The sequence below is a fragment of the Oryctolagus cuniculus genome, chromosome 12 (assembly GCF_964237555.1).
Source record: "Oryctolagus cuniculus chromosome 12, mOryCun1.1, whole genome shotgun sequence".
Classification (NCBI taxonomy): Eukaryota; Metazoa; Chordata; class Mammalia; order Lagomorpha; family Leporidae; genus Oryctolagus; species Oryctolagus cuniculus.
Window position 1 is genome coordinate 86,360,164 of NC_091443.1, and position 16,119 is coordinate 86,376,282.

General features: G+C 50.2%; 2 protein-coding genes across 3 annotated transcripts in view; one reads left to right on the forward strand and one right to left on the reverse strand.

Annotated features, from left to right (window-relative positions):
* Window positions 1-1,459, forward strand: part of APH1B (aph-1 homolog B, gamma-secretase subunit) — a 43,349-nt gene extending 41,890 nt beyond the window's left edge. The window contains exon 6 of the mRNA XM_051822338.2: window positions 989-1,459. Within this exon, the coding sequence (XP_051678298.1) occupies window positions 989-1,060 (72 nt within the window). The 3' untranslated portion in view covers window positions 1,061-1,459. The remainder of the gene's footprint in view (window positions 1-988) is intronic.
* A 5,009-nt stretch (window positions 1,460-6,468) lies between these two features.
* The window catches only part of CA12 (carbonic anhydrase 12), a 47,857-nt gene continuing 38,206 nt past the window's right edge, over window positions 6,469-16,119 (reverse strand). The window contains 3 exon segments of one of the 2 annotated variants that reach the window (NM_001082086.1): window positions 9,032-9,104; window positions 10,721-10,808; window positions 11,651-11,683. In NM_001082086.1, coding sequence (NP_001075555.1) covers window positions 9,032-9,104; window positions 10,721-10,808; window positions 11,651-11,683 — 194 coding nt within the window. 2 annotated transcript variants of the gene reach the window in all.

Sequence of the window (16,119 nt, forward strand, 5' to 3'; positions counted from 1 at the left end):
CTGTGCCGATCCGAAGCCAGGAGCCAGGTGCTTCCTCCTGGTCTCCCATGCGGGTGCAGGGCCCAAGGACTTGGGCCATCTTCTACTGCTTTCCCAGGCCACAGCAAAGAGCTAGACTGGAAGAGGAGCAACCGGGACAGAACCAGCGCCCCAACCGGGACTAGAACCCGGAGTACCAGTGCTGCAGGCGGAGGATTAGCCTAGTGAGCCGCGGTGCTGGCTGAAGATGCCTTTTTTTTTAAAAATTATTTATTTATTATTTGAAAAGCAGAGTTATAGAGAGGCAGAGGCAGAGAAAGAGAGGTCTTCCATGCACTGGTTCACTTCCTAAATGGCCACAACAGCCAGAGCTGGGCTGATACATTAGACCATATTAAAGTGTATACATGCAGGTGCAGGGACCCAAGCAATTGGACCATCTTCTGCTGCTTTCCCAGGCCATAACAGAGAGCTGGATCAGAAGTGGAGCAGCAAGGACACAAACCGGCACTCATACAAGATGCTGATGTCTCACGCAGTAGCTCAACCTGCAGTGGCACAGTGCTGGCCACCCAAATTATTAAGTGAATACAAAAATATACACACACATAAAGTCTTGAAAGTTGTTAGCAATGACTATTTTGGGAATTTGGATCATGGGAACTTCCTGCTTTATACATAATTATTTGTGTTTTTCAGAAAATGGGCATAATTTATTTAGGTAACCAGAAACATAATCTAAGTACTTCCATGCTCTCCTTATCCTTGGTAGAAAGTGTTTATCTGTCAGAGTCATTTACAGTGTATTCCCAGCAACTTTGTCCTTTGTCATATCCTCCCCCCAACCCCCACCTTCCTGGACATTCTCAAACATCCCCAAGGCTCTTTTATATAGGTGCACCATGGACTCTCACACCTCCACTTTTTTTTTTTTTTTTTCACTTTTTATTTGAGAGAGAAAAAGAGCTTGCTCCCCTCCATTGGTTCACTCCTCAATTGCTCACAACAGGTGGGGGATGCTGCCGCAATCCAGAACTCCATCCCGGTCTTCCACCTAGGCTGTGGGAACTTAACCATGTGAGTCGTCATTGCTGCCCGCCCAAGGTCTGCTTGAACAAGAAGCTGGAATTGGGAGCTGGAACTGGGATTCAAACCCAAGCACTCCAACATGGGATGTGGGCATTTCAATCAGTACCTCAACCACTAGACTAAATGCCCACCCCTACTTCCATTTTCTTGTTTTTGCTCCAATAGGCCTGTTCAATGTCATTTCCTTTTTGAGGTCTTTCCTGAATCTATTATACTCAGAAAAGTGAGTGGCTTTCTCTGCTGTGATCCCATACACTTTTTTTTTTTAATTAAGGAATCATTTACATTCAACAAAATGAACAGCTTCAAATTGTACAGTTGGATGAGTTTTGACAAATGTGTACACTGTATAACTTCAATCCCAATCAATAAATAGAATATTTCCTTCCCCCTTGGTTGTTCCCTCGTGTTCCTTTTCAGTCAGCCCACACTGCCTTCCACAGAGGCCACTGCTAGTTCCCACCTCTGTCATCAGAGGTTGATTTTGCTTGCTTCAGACCTTTATAGAATAGGATAACATGATGCACACGTTTGTGTCTGGCTTCTGTCTCTTAACATAATTTTCTGAGATTTGTCCCATTTTTGTGTATATTAATAGCTTGTAACTTTTCATTGCTGAATAATATTACATTTTATGGATAAACAATAGTTTGGCTAGCTATTCTTCCATTGATAGACACATGGCATTCCCTACATGCTTCTGTCCTATATGTTATGGTTAGTGGCTTCCTGGGAGCTCACTGAATAAAGGGATCCTGTCTATATCCTGCTTCAGTCCCCTCCCTTTAGCAAATAGTAGTTGTTTATTAAATATTTGCTTATGAATGAAGCAGCATGACAAAGTCAGTTGTTAATTACTTTGAAGGCAGTTTAATCCAGATTTCACTCAGTGGTTCAGAGGGTGTAACAAGCTCCTTAAACCACGCTTGTTAATAACTGCGTAGTCCTCCATGGAAAGGATATACCATATTCAGGGAAACTTTCCTCATGTTTCTATGGGTGTGGTTGGGAAGGAGAGACCCTAACATGTGTGAGATCTGTTGGATGCCTAGGTAGCTCAGGAAACAGGTTTCAGCAGATGAGCTAATTAGTGACATTATCCACCTTGCCAGAATAGTGTATGCTCCTTCCAGAGAATGCTGGTTCACTGTGTCATCACCAGCACAGAGCTGCTGTAGATGTCCCGGTCTGCCCTTGAACCCATGAGCCCTGTGCTCTTTGTCTTCATTGTGTGTAATAAAATAAGAATATTTGAAATGAGTGAACTCAAGTAGAAAGAATGACTTTGACTTACACTGTCAGTGTTATGGCTGATCATTTGAGCAGAGATCACATCCCTTCCCCACCCATAAGGAAAGTCTTAGAGAAGTGTGTGTCCACCCTGGCCAGGCTTTGCCTTCTGAATGGGCCACATGGAGATGCCGGGATGAAACCAGGCATCACTGGCTCTGTGAGGTTTTGTTGTGTTTTGTTTACAGATTTATGGAGGTGTCATGGGTAACAAGATAAATGGCACATATTTAAAGTGTAAAACATGAACAGTTTTGACATGTGGAAGCCATCACCGCAGGCAGGAGTTTAATGAACACAGCCATCACCTCAACCGTGACCCATCTGTCTTTGTCCTCTCTCCACCCCCAATCTCATTCATCTCTAGGCAACCATGGATCTGTTTTCTGTCATGACGGTTTGCTTTGCATTTTTAAGAATTTTTCATTTTATTTTTTTGTGTGAAGAATTTTTCACTTTATTTTGTGAAGAATTTTTCATTTTAAAAGGAACATATACATGAGCATTTTCCAGAAAGCATGTGGGAAAATGAGTTTATTTTGGTGCAAAAAAAAATTTGTAGAAATCCCTGTGAAGGTTTTTCACTCAACAGGTTCCCATGAACTCTTTTTTTTTTTTTTTTTTTGCCAGGCAGAGTGGACAGTGAGAGAGAGAGAGACAGAGAGGAAGGTCTTCCTTTTGCCGTTGGTTCACCCTCCAATGGCTGCCGCGGCCGGTGCGCTGCGGCGGGCACACCGCGCTGATCCGATGGCAGGAGCCAGGTACTTATCCTAGTCTCCCATGGGGTGCAGGCCCAAGCACTTGGGCCATCCTCCACTGCCTTCCCGGGCCACAGCAGAGAGCTGGCCTGGGAGAGGGGCAACCGGGACAGAATCCGGCGCCCTGACCGGGACTAGAACCCGGTGCGGCAAGGCGGAGGATTAGCCTAGTGAGCCGCGGCGCCGGCCCCATGAACGCTTTGAAGCTCCCTCATCTATTTGCTGTGTGTGTGTATCTGTGTGTATTCCTTTTCTGCAGTTCAGCCTTAGGAAAAGAAAAATCTCAGTGAATGTGTTTCTGGGAATTTAGTTTGCTGAATGAAAAGGGGCCAGTAACGTCCCAGGAACTGAGCCCACTCCTCTGTCCGACTGCCTTTGGCAATCCTTGTCCACCCTTTTCCAGAGCCCAGGTCAGAGTTTGATGCCACCAAGCAGATTGGAGGTGGGAGGTTCTTGTTGACTTCCTGGAAATCATCAGCGTGAACGCTTTTAGTGCCTTTAGCATCTAGGGTTTTATGAGGTTCCTGCACAGCTGGCATGAGGGTAGTAAATTCTCTGACGAGGTGTTTCCATGACACTGGGCCATGGAATGTGGGTGGTCTTCGCGCTGTAGGAACTTGGCTGAGCTGCTGGCCAGAGCCCTTGTTTCCTGCAGAAGATTCAGGGGCCGGGGCTGCTGGGCCATGGAGTGCAAGGTGCATGGGAGTAGTCGCACAGGTGCGTAACCAGCGTTACTGAATCTCTGCTTGACCTCCCGTCAGAAGGATACCCTGACCCTGTGGCAGTAATTTTTTATGGTGAATTATTCAGCCCTGCAGAATGCTCTGGCTCTCACCTCTGCCCTGTCACTCTGTAATGCAGGGGTGTGGGCAGTGTGCAGTCTCCTCTACGGTGTCGCCTCACAGCTTCCTCTCACACCCTGCAGCAGCTCAGCCCTAGCCTAAGGACCACGTGCCCCCTGCCAGGCGGTCTGCAGTGTGGATGGCGACACTGAGGCGCCCTGCCCTGCAGGGTGTGGACAATCTGGGGCCACGCCACCACTTCCCAGAAGGCAGGGACCTTCTCTCTACACTTCGAAGGGAGGCCACTAGTTGTAAGGTGAGGGGGCAGGCAGAGCTGACAGTGCTGGCACCGGCTTGGGTTTCAGACCTGCTGATTTTGCCAGAACAGAGCCCCATCAGGAGGGAATCCTACGGCTCCAAGGAGAAAGAAAAGTGTGTGTGTGTGTGTGTGTGTGTGTGTGTACCCAGCACCTGGCAAGGTCTTTCTGTGGGTAACACCTGCTCATATGCCTACAGCCCAGCACTGGAAGCCCCAGGCCCATTACCTCTGGGTGCTTGGACTTGGGGTGGCACAAGGTGGGAGGCTGAGAAGCCCCACAGCAGCTGCAGGGGGAAGAGGCAGGAAGAGACCAGGGGTCCCAGGTCCTCTGGCCCGTTCATGCTGGCTTGTTTGCTCTTCTGCCCTCTGCCTCCCTCCTTCCCTGCTTCTCTCATGCTCTGTCTTCCAATCTTCATTCCTCGTCACTCAGCCTTTTCTTCCGGGGTTTTACTGATGTGGGAAAGCCCTCCAGGCTGACCCCTCCCACTGGGTATCTCATGGTGCGCCACATCTACCTGGTCTGCTACGGTGGCCGGTGGCCGTCAGCCACATGTGGCTAAGGAGCGCTTGGAATGTGGGGGGTGAAACTGAGAAACTCAATCTGTTTTGTCTTAATACATTTAAATTTCAAAGCTGATAATTTATTCGGTTATTTGGAAAACTTGAAGTGTGTTTGGAACAACTTGGATATGCAAAGCTGCTTTTTCAACTCTTAGCTTTATGAAATCTAAATACAGATAAAATATTTACAAGGAAACTTTAGCATCTGAATTAAGATGTGTTGTAAGTGTAAAATACACACCAGATTTCAAAGATTTACTGTGGAAAAGCTAAAATGTTACACATTAAAATTCTGATAACATGCTGAAATTACAGTATTTTAGATCCAGTCAGTTATATGAAATATATTAAAGTGACATCACTGGTTTATCTGATTTTGGAGTGGCTACTAGAAAGTTGAAAATTTCCTGTGTGTCTTGCATTATATTTTATTATTCTTCCCTTGCTCTAAATTGTCAATTGAGCTCTCTTTACAGGAGGTAAAGGCTAAGCTGAGGCTAAGTTGTTTTTAAAAAAGATTTATTTTATTCATTTGAAAGACAGAGTGACAGAGAGAGGTAGAAACAGAGAGAGAGGTCTTCTATCTGCTGATTCACTCTCCAGATGGCCGGAGCTGTGCCAAACCAAAGCCTGGAGCCAGGAGCTTCTTCCGCGTCTCCCACGTGGGTGCAGGGGCCCAAGGACTTGGGCCATCTTCTACTGCTATTCCAGGGCATAACAGAGAGCTGGATCGGAAGAGGAGTGCCCGTATGGAGTGCCCGTATGGAGTGCCGGCGCTTCAGGCCAGGGTGTTAACCCACTGTGCCACAGCGCCAGCCCTGAGGCTAAGTCTTTGAGTTTAGGGAATTGGGGGAAGACTGCAGGGAGAGAAGGGTGATGCTCATTGCTTTCTCCAGCAAGGACTCCCCCTGCCCCCACACACATACACACAGCTGGGATGGGAGCAAGTCCAAGTCTGAGTTTCAGAGGACCTTCATCTTGCTCCTTGCCTGTTCTCATCCCTGTAAGGGACAGTGACCCCTGGAAAGATGCTAAGGAGGGAGCACAAAGAATCCTTGAGTTCCAACCCAGAGACTCTCAACCTGGAGGGTTTCTATCCCAGAGCTGTGCCAGCCGCTCCGTCACCCACTGGAGCAGAACTGCCCTTGAACTGTTCATCTGCCTCAGTCCTAGGGTGATTGAGAAGTGGAAATGGGAGGCTTTTCTAGACAACCATGGTGCTGATTTGTCACCTTTACAGAGCTGCCTCATTTAGCAAAGCAGGCGTGAAGTCCAAAGCTGAGATCCTATGAAGGGGAATAGTATGTTATGCCAGAAGGATCCAAGATCAGAAGAGGTGGCTGAGAGTGGCTGTCTGCCTGCTAGTTACAACACTCTTGGGAGTGAGGAGAGACACTGGACCTATTCCCTGTGTTCACAGCCCTTTTGTTACAGATATCCCTGTCTTTTCCACCCATTGCTGCAATCTGACTTACTCTTCAAGGCCCAGCTCAGACCCCCCTCCTCCCCGAGCCTTCCCCTGGTAACTCCAGACTTTGCAGCTCCACCAGCTAAGCAGCTGAGTGACCTGGGGCTGCTCACTAGCAGAGTGAATGAGTCAGTTGGTGTGTTTTCCTGACTGGAGACAGATTCTGAGACCTGGATACAAATGAGGAGACCATTTGTTCTGATACCTTTTGCAAGCAATCAGTTGGATGTGAAAAACATTTTATTTATCATTTTTTATATTTACAGTGTATCTTGATTACAATCATTCTGACAATAAATACAGACTTACTGGACAGACTGTCAGCACAGGGCCCGAGGGGTGGTCAGGAGACTGTGAAAGGGAGAATTTAGGGTCTGAACTGGATATGATATCATTGGATCAGTGCACCAAATCCTAGAGTCATCCACTAAAGATGCAGATACAGATTTTTACTACTTTTTCCAGAGGATACTAAAGAAATAGAACAGAGACTTGAAGCCTTATTAGTGAGAGGCAAATGAAAGACCAGAAAAGCCAGGCCTTCCACACCTCTTGTCCCATCCTGTGGTTTGTTTTAGCTATGTCTCCACCTGCCATGTGCCCCAGCGCAGCACCCACCCAGCCACCCCCCTCTTTTTTAGATTTATTTACTTATTTATTTGAAAGGCAAAGTTACAGAGAAGTGGAGGCAGAGAGAGAGAGGGAGGGAGGGAGGGAGGGAGAGAGAGAGAAAGGGGGGTGGGGGAGAGGTCTTCCTTCCACTGGTTAACTCCTGAATTGGCCACAACGGCCAGAGCTGTGCAGATCCAAAGCCAGGAGCTTCCTCTGGGTCTCCCACATGGATGCAGGGACCCAAGGACTTGGGCCATCTTGTACTGCTTTCCCAGGCCATAGCAGAAGTGGAGCAGCCGGGATTCGAACTGGTGCCCATATGGGACACCAGCACTGCAGGCAGCGGCTTTATCCGCTACGCCACAGCGCCGGCCCCAACCAGCCCTTTTTGTCTCAGCCAGGAGACCCAAGAGCCTGGCCTGTGCTGACAGCAAAGAGGGCAGGAGAAATGCCACTGTGTTTCTACCTAGTAAATTAGTCTCTCCGTGAGCAGCCCTGTGCCAGGCACAGTGAGCTCTCTGTTCTCTCATCCTCAGAGTTTCCTGAAGTGGTCTTGATTGGCCACCGTGGGCCAAGGCAGAAACCACGGAATCCACGTGGCCTGGTCACGATGCCTTCCCTGCTGTGATCAGATGATGCATCGCCGGTGCTAATGGCAAGGCCGGGCACCACCATTGGCTCCAAGGCTGTCAGACGTCTGGTGTACAGACACACAGACTGAAAGACACAAAAAGGTGTGATGATGGAGAGAATCTGTAAAGTCAGAGAGAAGAGTAGAGGGAACCTGTATAAATATAGAGACCTGTGCTTTAGAAGGACATTCCATGCTGTCGAAAGGAGATGGGAATCCGCACTCTCTGGAAACAGCCAGGGGCTAGCGGTAGGGGCTTGGTGACTGTGACCTCTTCTCTGCTGTGACTAACTGACCTCCACTTCCATGGCAGGACAGTGAGGAAGGAGTTAAGGCTTCTCTAATACTGTGACTTGGGGGGAGGAATATGGAGACTTAGTAATGTTCCAGTATCTTTGGTCCCTCAATACCCCAACAGTACCAACCCCTGTACAGATCATGTTTGGCCTTTAGAGCCTGAAACTATATTTTAACTTAACACAATGTGATATCCTCAAAGTCGGGAGTAGATCAGACCCAATCCCAGGTTGGCAGAATGGACACTCAGAAGTGGGATTTGGGCAAGAGGTGGAGTGCTACAGTCATTTTGCTTTTGTCTATTTTAGACTCAAAAGCAGACTGGGTCACCTCAGAACTCAGCGTCTGCTCTAGAGAAAGAAAACACATTTTCAAGGAACTGCCCAACTATTCGTGAGATCTGTACAGTATAAAAACTATCAGGAGGTTGGATTTGGACTCAGTATTCTGCCTGCAGGTTGTGGCTCGATAAACAGCTTGTGGTTCCAATTCAGACTCCAAAGTGAGAGTCTCCCAGACCGTCCCTGCCTTCTCGCCTTCCCTCCAACTCCTTGTCTCTGTGTGTGTCTTTCTCCCCTCACCTCCATAAAAAGAAAAAAAAAGAACTTGAAACTTTCTCTAGGGTCCATTCAGTGTCTGTGACCTGAAGGACAGGACTGTGAAAAGTGCCCCTAATATATTGCAAACTGTATTCTGGTTTTCCTTCCCAAGAATTTGGCCCTTCCTGTCTCAACTGTTCCACTACAATTGTGAGGTCAGACTGAAGGTTTTGTCACAGGGGGAAATCAGCCCGCAACAGCTCTTCCTCCCCCGAGGAAAGAAACTGAGTTTCAAAAGCAAAACACAAGCAGAGAGCGCACGTTCTAGTCTGGAAGCTTGGAGAATGAGCAGAATTTCCAAGACACTTGAGAGCACACGTGACGGAAGCCCGGGGTGGACGTGTTTTCCAGCCAGTAACCGGCTTGGGTCTGTGACCCAGAATCCAGACTCCTGACCCATCTCACACAGAAACAGCGGATAGCTCAGAGCTCCAGCCTCCTGACCCAGGCGTTCAGCCCACCCACGGATCACATTACTCTGACGGTGGCCCCAGAGTGCTGGGGGAGCTGGAGGTCCCCCAGGCACTGAGTGTTTGCAGATTGAGCTTCAGAGAACACCTTGAGGTATTTTGAGTGTCCAGAGAGCCACAGCTGTGTGGTGTCCAAAGCAAGGTCCTTCCTTAGATGTCTGAGAGAGCCCCAAACTTCAGGCATGGGCCTCGGTCTCCATCTTGATGGCTGGTTTGTAAATGACCCCCTTGTTGTCACCTTTTTTGCTACTGGAACAGTAAGAACACACAAGTTTTGTTAGTGGCGGAGAAGAGAGCGATCCAGGAGAGCAGCCTGACTCAGCTATGCAACGAGAGAAGTTTCAGAAGTCAGCTTCCCCTCTCAGGTCCTTTCCCCACTACTGTTGACCTTGGGAGTGGATGCCCCCAAACCAACCTCAACCCAAACAGAACCTATTCACCTCCCAGCTGTCCTTTCTATCCCTGACCTGCACTTTGAAGAAGGTCTCATTATCACCCCTAATTTAAACCTTTGATTCCGTAACTCCCCACAACCTGTTTTTTTCCTTCCTTCCTTCCTTCCTTCCTTCCTTCCTTCCTTCCTTCCTTCCTTCCTTCCTTCCTTCCTTCCTTCCTTCCTTCCTTCCTTCCTTCCTTCCTTCCTTCCTTCCTTCCTTCCTTCCTTCCTTCCTTCCTCTCTTTCTCTCTTTCTCTCTTTCTCTCTTTCTCTTTCTTTCTCTTTCTTTCTCTCTCTCTCTCTTTCTTTCTTTCTTTCTCTCTTTCTTTCTTTCTCTCTCTCTTTCTCTCTTTCTTTCTCTCTTTCTTTCTTTCTGACAGGCAGAGTGGACAGTGAGAGAGACAGAAAGGTCTTCCTTTACCATTGGTTCACCCTCCAATGGCTGCTGCAGCCGGCGCACCGCGCTGATCCGAAGCCAGGAGCCAGGTGCTTCTCCTGGTCTCCCATGCGGGTGCAGGGCCCAAGCACTTGGGCCATCCTCCACTGCACTCCCTGGCCACAGCAAAGAGCTGGACTGGAAGAGGGGCAACTGGGACAGAATCCGGTGCTCCGACCGGGACTAGAACCCGGTGTGCCGGCGCCACAGGCGGAGGATTAGCCTATTGAGCCGTGGCACTGGCCCTGTTTATTTTTTCACACCAGGAAAAATAAATTGGGTTTTAGGAAAAATCCGAGAACTGATCATAGAATCATGGGCAAAAGATCACTAGCTAATGTCAATGAGAGATCAGATTTTTCTTCAATTTTTGTTTTTGAGGTTTTTTTGTTTGTTTTGGTGAGAGGGAGATTTGTAAAAGAAAAGATATAATTTTAGTGAGGGGGCAGATCTTTGGTGTAGCAGTTAAGATGCTGCTTAGAACATTCACATCTCATATCAGAGTATGTGAGTTCAAGTCCCAGCTCTGCTTCCACTTCTAGCTTCCAGCTCATATACACTCTGGGAAATGAGTAGTTGGGTCTCCACCAGCCACACAGGAGAACCAAACTGAGTTCCAGTCTCCTGGCTTAGGGGTGGCAGACATTTAGGGAGTGAACCAGCAAGTTGAAGATCTTTGTCTCTCTCAAATTAAAAAAAAAAATCATAGTAAGAAGACAAGCCCCAAACTGAGAGCCTTGTCCAGTGTCACAAAGTTAATCTGCAGGGGCAGCAAGGCTGGCGCACAAACTTCCAAACCTGAGCACAGTGATCCTTGAATGGCCAGTGTCTCATCCAGGGCAGGCCTGAGGCACTGGTGTTTCGGGAACAGTGTTCCTGGGATAAGTGTTGGTTCAAGTGACAAGGATTCTGTCTTCTGCAAGCTGCCTTCTCAGACTAATCATCATAGACACATAAGCCGCTCACTCCCATTCCGAACCCAAACCAACTCACCCCTTTTTCCTTCTGAAAAACCAAATGCACACTGCCAGGACAATGCAGATGCCAAGAACGCCAGCCAGGGCCACCGAGAGGATGATGCCTGGTGAAGAGGCAGTGGGCACACGTTACTTCCCTCCCTCCCCTCCATCTCATGCCACGGCACACGGGTGTGAAATCACGTCCCAGCCGCAGAATCATCCTCAGAAACGTGTCATCGCCCCGTCCCTGTGCTCAGATTCTGGTCTTTGGCTGGGGTACTGAGAGGGGCTGTTTGTAAGTTGTAGTGGTTGCCCAGTAGGGGTTCTCAAACTTACACAAAGATCATGTGAAGAGCTTATTCAAAATGTAGATTTCTTTTTCAGTCCAACTCTCAGAGGCTCGATTCAGTCTGGCATGGGGCCCAGGCATCCGCATTTGACCAAACACTTCTAGCTGATGCCAGTGCACATGGTCCATGAACCACATTTTGAGCAACCCTGGGCTACAGAGTAAGAATTCACTCTGTCTTCACCTGTTGACTTTAAGGCCCATTGGGATGTCTGTCAGTTTTGCCCCCATGTTCCATTGCCGAGTCTTAAGCGATCCCAAACAACCCAGCCCATTGCCGAGGTCACATGGCCATTCACCTGACCTCCACACTGGGTTCAGGGCTGTCCTCAGCCAGTGGCCTCTCACCATGACCACAGAAGTCTGAGGTAGGCTCTTTGATTGTACACATGCAGGCGAGTGATTAGGTCTTTCATTGGAGGAGCATTTGATTGGCAGTTCACCTTTGAATTAGAGAGCAACTTGAGAGTAAGACCCAGAGCGAGGAGGGAGCCAGGAACCACAGCGACAGCACAGAGAAGCAGAGGAGGTGGGCTGGAAGCATCGGAGGCCCAGATCACACCGAGAATCTCAGTCACCCAGCTGCAGCGTGCACCGCCGGCGCCGGCCACATACCCACACTCAGTCCTGTGCCGGGAAGGATTTGCACTTGAAGAGGGGGAGAAAAAGATCAGAAGTTAATCCACAGTCGAACACGCTGCACTGGACTGCTGTGCTGAGAGCTCTTGGAGATACAAGACTTAGGCTCTTAGGGGTGCTTGCTCTCGGCTCAGGTCACTGCCCGACAGAGGGGAGGGGGTGCCTACCTGGGGCACTCATCCTGTGGCCCCTCCCTCCTCTGTTCCTTCATCACAGCAGTCCCTTCGTAGTCAAGACTTCCGTTTTAAATACAGCATGGCCAGGGGAGGGCAGATAAGAGTCAGAACCCACCTGCAGGCCACTGTCTGCCTCTGGGACCTGCCCCTCTTCCCCAGCCAGGAACCTGGCGCCAGATTCCCCCAGCCCTGTCCCGCCTGTTATGGTTTGCTTCTAATTCTGCTTTGGTTCTGCTGGACCCAGTTGTCCACTGTGCCCTTCCCTGATACATGCAATCAGATGACAGTTTCTCCCAGCAAGTTACTGTAGGGGAATGAATGGGGTGAGTTAGGACTCCTCGGTGGGGCTGACCTAGTGTCCAGCCATCTAAGGTGAAATTCCATCGGATTCTTAACTACTGATGAGATTCCCAGTCTCGTCCTCCTTCTTCTAGTCAGGTCCTCCCTCTAAGGAGAGTGTCCATTTACACTTCCCCTTGTCTGCTGGTTTTCTGACTACCGTAGAAACTTCTAGTGTATGCGCACAGGAGTGTGTAGGGTGGGATTTCTTTGTTCTAATTCATACCAGAAACCAGAGTTGTACAGATGGTAGCCACTCAGTCCTGTGTCCACAGAGCCCACGCCAACGACTGAGACCCTGGGAAGGCGCTGGCCGAGTGTGAGACACCAGGAGAGGCCAGGGACTCCCCCTCGGGGCACTCAGTGTCCTGTGGAACCAGACCATGCTCTTCCCGCACTGCTCTCCGGAACTGTGGCCAGAGCCTTTCCCACCTGGCCTCTGCAGTCTCACACTGGGCCTGCAAAGCCTCCCTGGTCGAAGCCTGGCTTCCCCAGGTGGCCCCCGGCTGCTGCGAGGGTGTGCCCAGAAGCCGCGGAGAAGAGCTGTCCCAGAGACAGGTGGACTGTTCTCCCGGCCTCCCAAGTGGAGAGAGGGTGGCTCCCCTCGTTTGCTCCATTCCCGGCCTCTTCTTGTGACCAGAACACAAGGCCAGTCTGTGGCTCAGGGACCTGGGTGCCCATCCGGCAAGAGCCCCAAGTATCTGCCAGGCACATGCTGTGTGCCTGCAGCCTCTGCACAGCGTAACTGCATATTTGGGTTTGTAGTGTTTTCCAAAGGTCCCCAGAGACCTCGGTCCTTGGGATCTTAAAAGAACAAACATAAGAAACTTGACTGTGGTTCCCTTCCTGAGCCCTTGGATGAAGCACACTTTGGCTGTTTGCTAGCAGTGCCCCAGAGGCTCGTAGTGCCGGACCCATTCTCACCACCTAGACTGGTGTGCGTGACTGCTTGGCTGAGCCAGCCAAAATGCATGGCTCCCAAAGGCACCTCTTTCCCAGTCACCCCAAACGTCCTGAGAGCCACTGAGGCCCCCAGATGGCCAAGCAGCCCCAACCCACGGCTGGAGGAACTGCCCCTCACACCAGAGAAGCTACGTCCGCAGAGAGCTATGTCCCCAGGATGGCCCCTCTCTCCAGCTTGGTGACTTCTCTGGAGCGAGTCTGGCTTTCCTCCATTTGCTGCACAGCGCTCTTGGCTGTCACAGTCCCCAAAAACAGCGGCATCATTTCATCCCGGGTTCAGCGTTCCTAGCAGACCACCTGTCAGGCCGCCTAAGTGGCCTCTCCTTGGAAATAATGGAGTGAGATGGAACAGCCACAAAGACCAGGAAAGCCCTGCAGACGGGGACAGGTGGTTGTCGGCCACGACTCTGATGCGGCACAACAAGCAGCTTGCCTGAAGGAGCCAAGGAAGTGCCGCCCCCTCCTGAAGGCCAGGACGGGGCGATGTGGGGGATGCTGTCCCTGACAGACATGTGAGACGCCAGCAACCCCCACCCTCACCCCCACCCCCAGGGAGTGGGGCTTCTCTGCAGAGGTGGACAAGCTCACAGGTCCAGAGCCAGAGCATCTGCTAGTGAAAGGAAGAGGGGGAATCAGTGAGACTCCTGGGGCTCAGGGAGCCCTGGGGAAGAAGCCAGAGTCCGGGGAAGAAGCCAGAGTCCGTTTCACAGCACAGCCCCTGGGAAGGTGCTGAGAAGAGGCATCAAAGGCAGCACAGGGAGGCACAGCCGGAGGAATCTGTGGCTAAGGGCTAAATGGGGACTAAGACAGGCGGTTCCCACCCAAGAACAGGGAGGCGGACGGCAGGATGGGGCCTGGCTCACCGAGCTGGCCGGCCAGAGCCACTGCAGGAGCTCAGCAGAGGGGGCTCCTGAGCTGCTAGGAAGAGGACGCACGCCGTGCAGGCGCCAGAGAGCTGTCTGCTCTCCAGGAAGTGTGAGCAGAGACCAGCAGTTTGACACACAAAAGGGAATCACAGATACAGAACTCTGTTGTGACACGCGTCCGCCTCCGCCGCGAAGGTGCAGACACCTGGGGAAGGCGGCGGGCTGCGTGCACAGGGCCTCGCTCCCTGCTCTAGCTGGCTGAGCAGCGGAGTCCTCACTGGCATCCGCTGGACTGAGGGAGGTCGCTTACCTGTTTCTGAGGTCTTCTGAGGCCTCAGGCGTAAGCCCAGCAGGAGGAACAAGCAACCCATTTGCACATCTTGGGGTTCCTAGAGAAACACTCTAGTATTTTCTAACTCCATTTGCAATTCTATTTGATTGTGAGATACAATTCTTTTCCTTTCAAAGTGTCACTTTTAAGTAGGGACTGTTTTGCAAGTGGCATGTTACATAGTGGTAACATATACACATACATGACTCCTTCCAGTTTCCATCCAGGAGTTTATGGCTACAGGAGGTTGATAGTTAAAAAAAAAAAAAAAAAAAGAACACTCCAGGTTAGGATGGTAAAAACTACTACTGCCATGCTTAGAAACAGTCATCACAGCGAGTAATGGCAGTGCTGGCGCTGTCTTCGGTGAGAAACACAGGAGAGATGCTCTCGGTAACCACAGAGCACAACTCACTTTGCAGGATGTATTTCAGTGGGGACTTTACCTTATTCACTATGCAGCCTAATAAATAATTTCTCCAGAGAAATTTGCCAAAAAGATACTACACGAGGGAACTGGACTTTGATGGCCATGATAAGGACGGAGGGCTTTGTCTCCAGGCCAGGACTCCAGGCCCAGGACAGAAAGCCACATTGCTGTGAGGTGCCTGACTCCCCTGGTGCTCAGTACCCTGGGGGAATGCTCACTGTGGGCCTGGGCCTTTGACCCCTGTCCAGCCTGAGCAGTAGCAAGCCTGTGAGGAGACTTCCTCCATTCAACATTGGACAGTGAGTTCTGATCCTTAACTTTTCTTAAGCAAATGGATTTTGATTTTAGTACTGTTTGGCAAATTGAGAACAGAGGAAAGGAAGACTTCATTAAAAAGAAAATTTTGACAACTAGCCAGGCTCGTGGGTAGAGCAGTCTGCAGAGGAGGTGCTGGGGAGGGGAGAGTGAGAGCAATGGGTGGGTGACGTTCTTGTAACAGCGTACAATAAGCACCAGGCATAGCACACAAGCAAGATGTCAGTCTTCGTGTCCTTAAGGAGCTTGTCATGTGGACCTAATGTGGACCTGTCTGCCCATCGTCCTTCCTCCTGTTTCTCCTGGGTAGTGACAGTGACCCTGGGAAGTGAACACGGTGTTCAGGCTGCCCTGAGGGTGGACACTGAAGCCACCTCCAAGAGGCTGTGATTAGAGTGGGGTCTTGGAAGACTTTTCCAGGAAGAGGAGAGAGGGGGCGTCCATCCCACAGGGGATTGTGTGGACACATGGAAGTGCCAGCCAGGTTAAGGGGCTGAGGCCGAGCAGCAGGGATGGGTGCCTCGGGGCGACCATGTGGAGAGATCAGTGGGGGTCCCGTCACCAGTGGGGGAGGGAGGCCCAACCTTCCCCAGCCCCTCTTCCCACTGTCTTTCCTGAACAAGCTCTGCTCAGTGCCAGAGTCTTGTTGTTAGGAGCAAAATGCCATCCACCATGGGGTTTTCTGTCCCCACAGTGCAGGACCCGGGCTGTGCTCAGGAAACGCAGCGTGTGGAGGGGACAGACATCACTTCCTAGCATACAGGATGACTGCTCCCGGCCGTTCAGCACCCTGACGCAGCTCTAGGGGTTTGAAGGTGGGAACTCTGGTGACTCATGTGGGTACTTTGGAAGAATCCAGGATACCCTGATACCTTTTATTTAGATAGAAACTTTTAAAAAATCAACACCTACAATGAATGCATTCTGATCTCAAAAACTTCAATAATGAGCCATCTTTAGCCATGTGAGATTTCTTTCTTTTTAAGGTTTTATAGAGCTGCCCCGTTGTACTGCTCCACAGATTT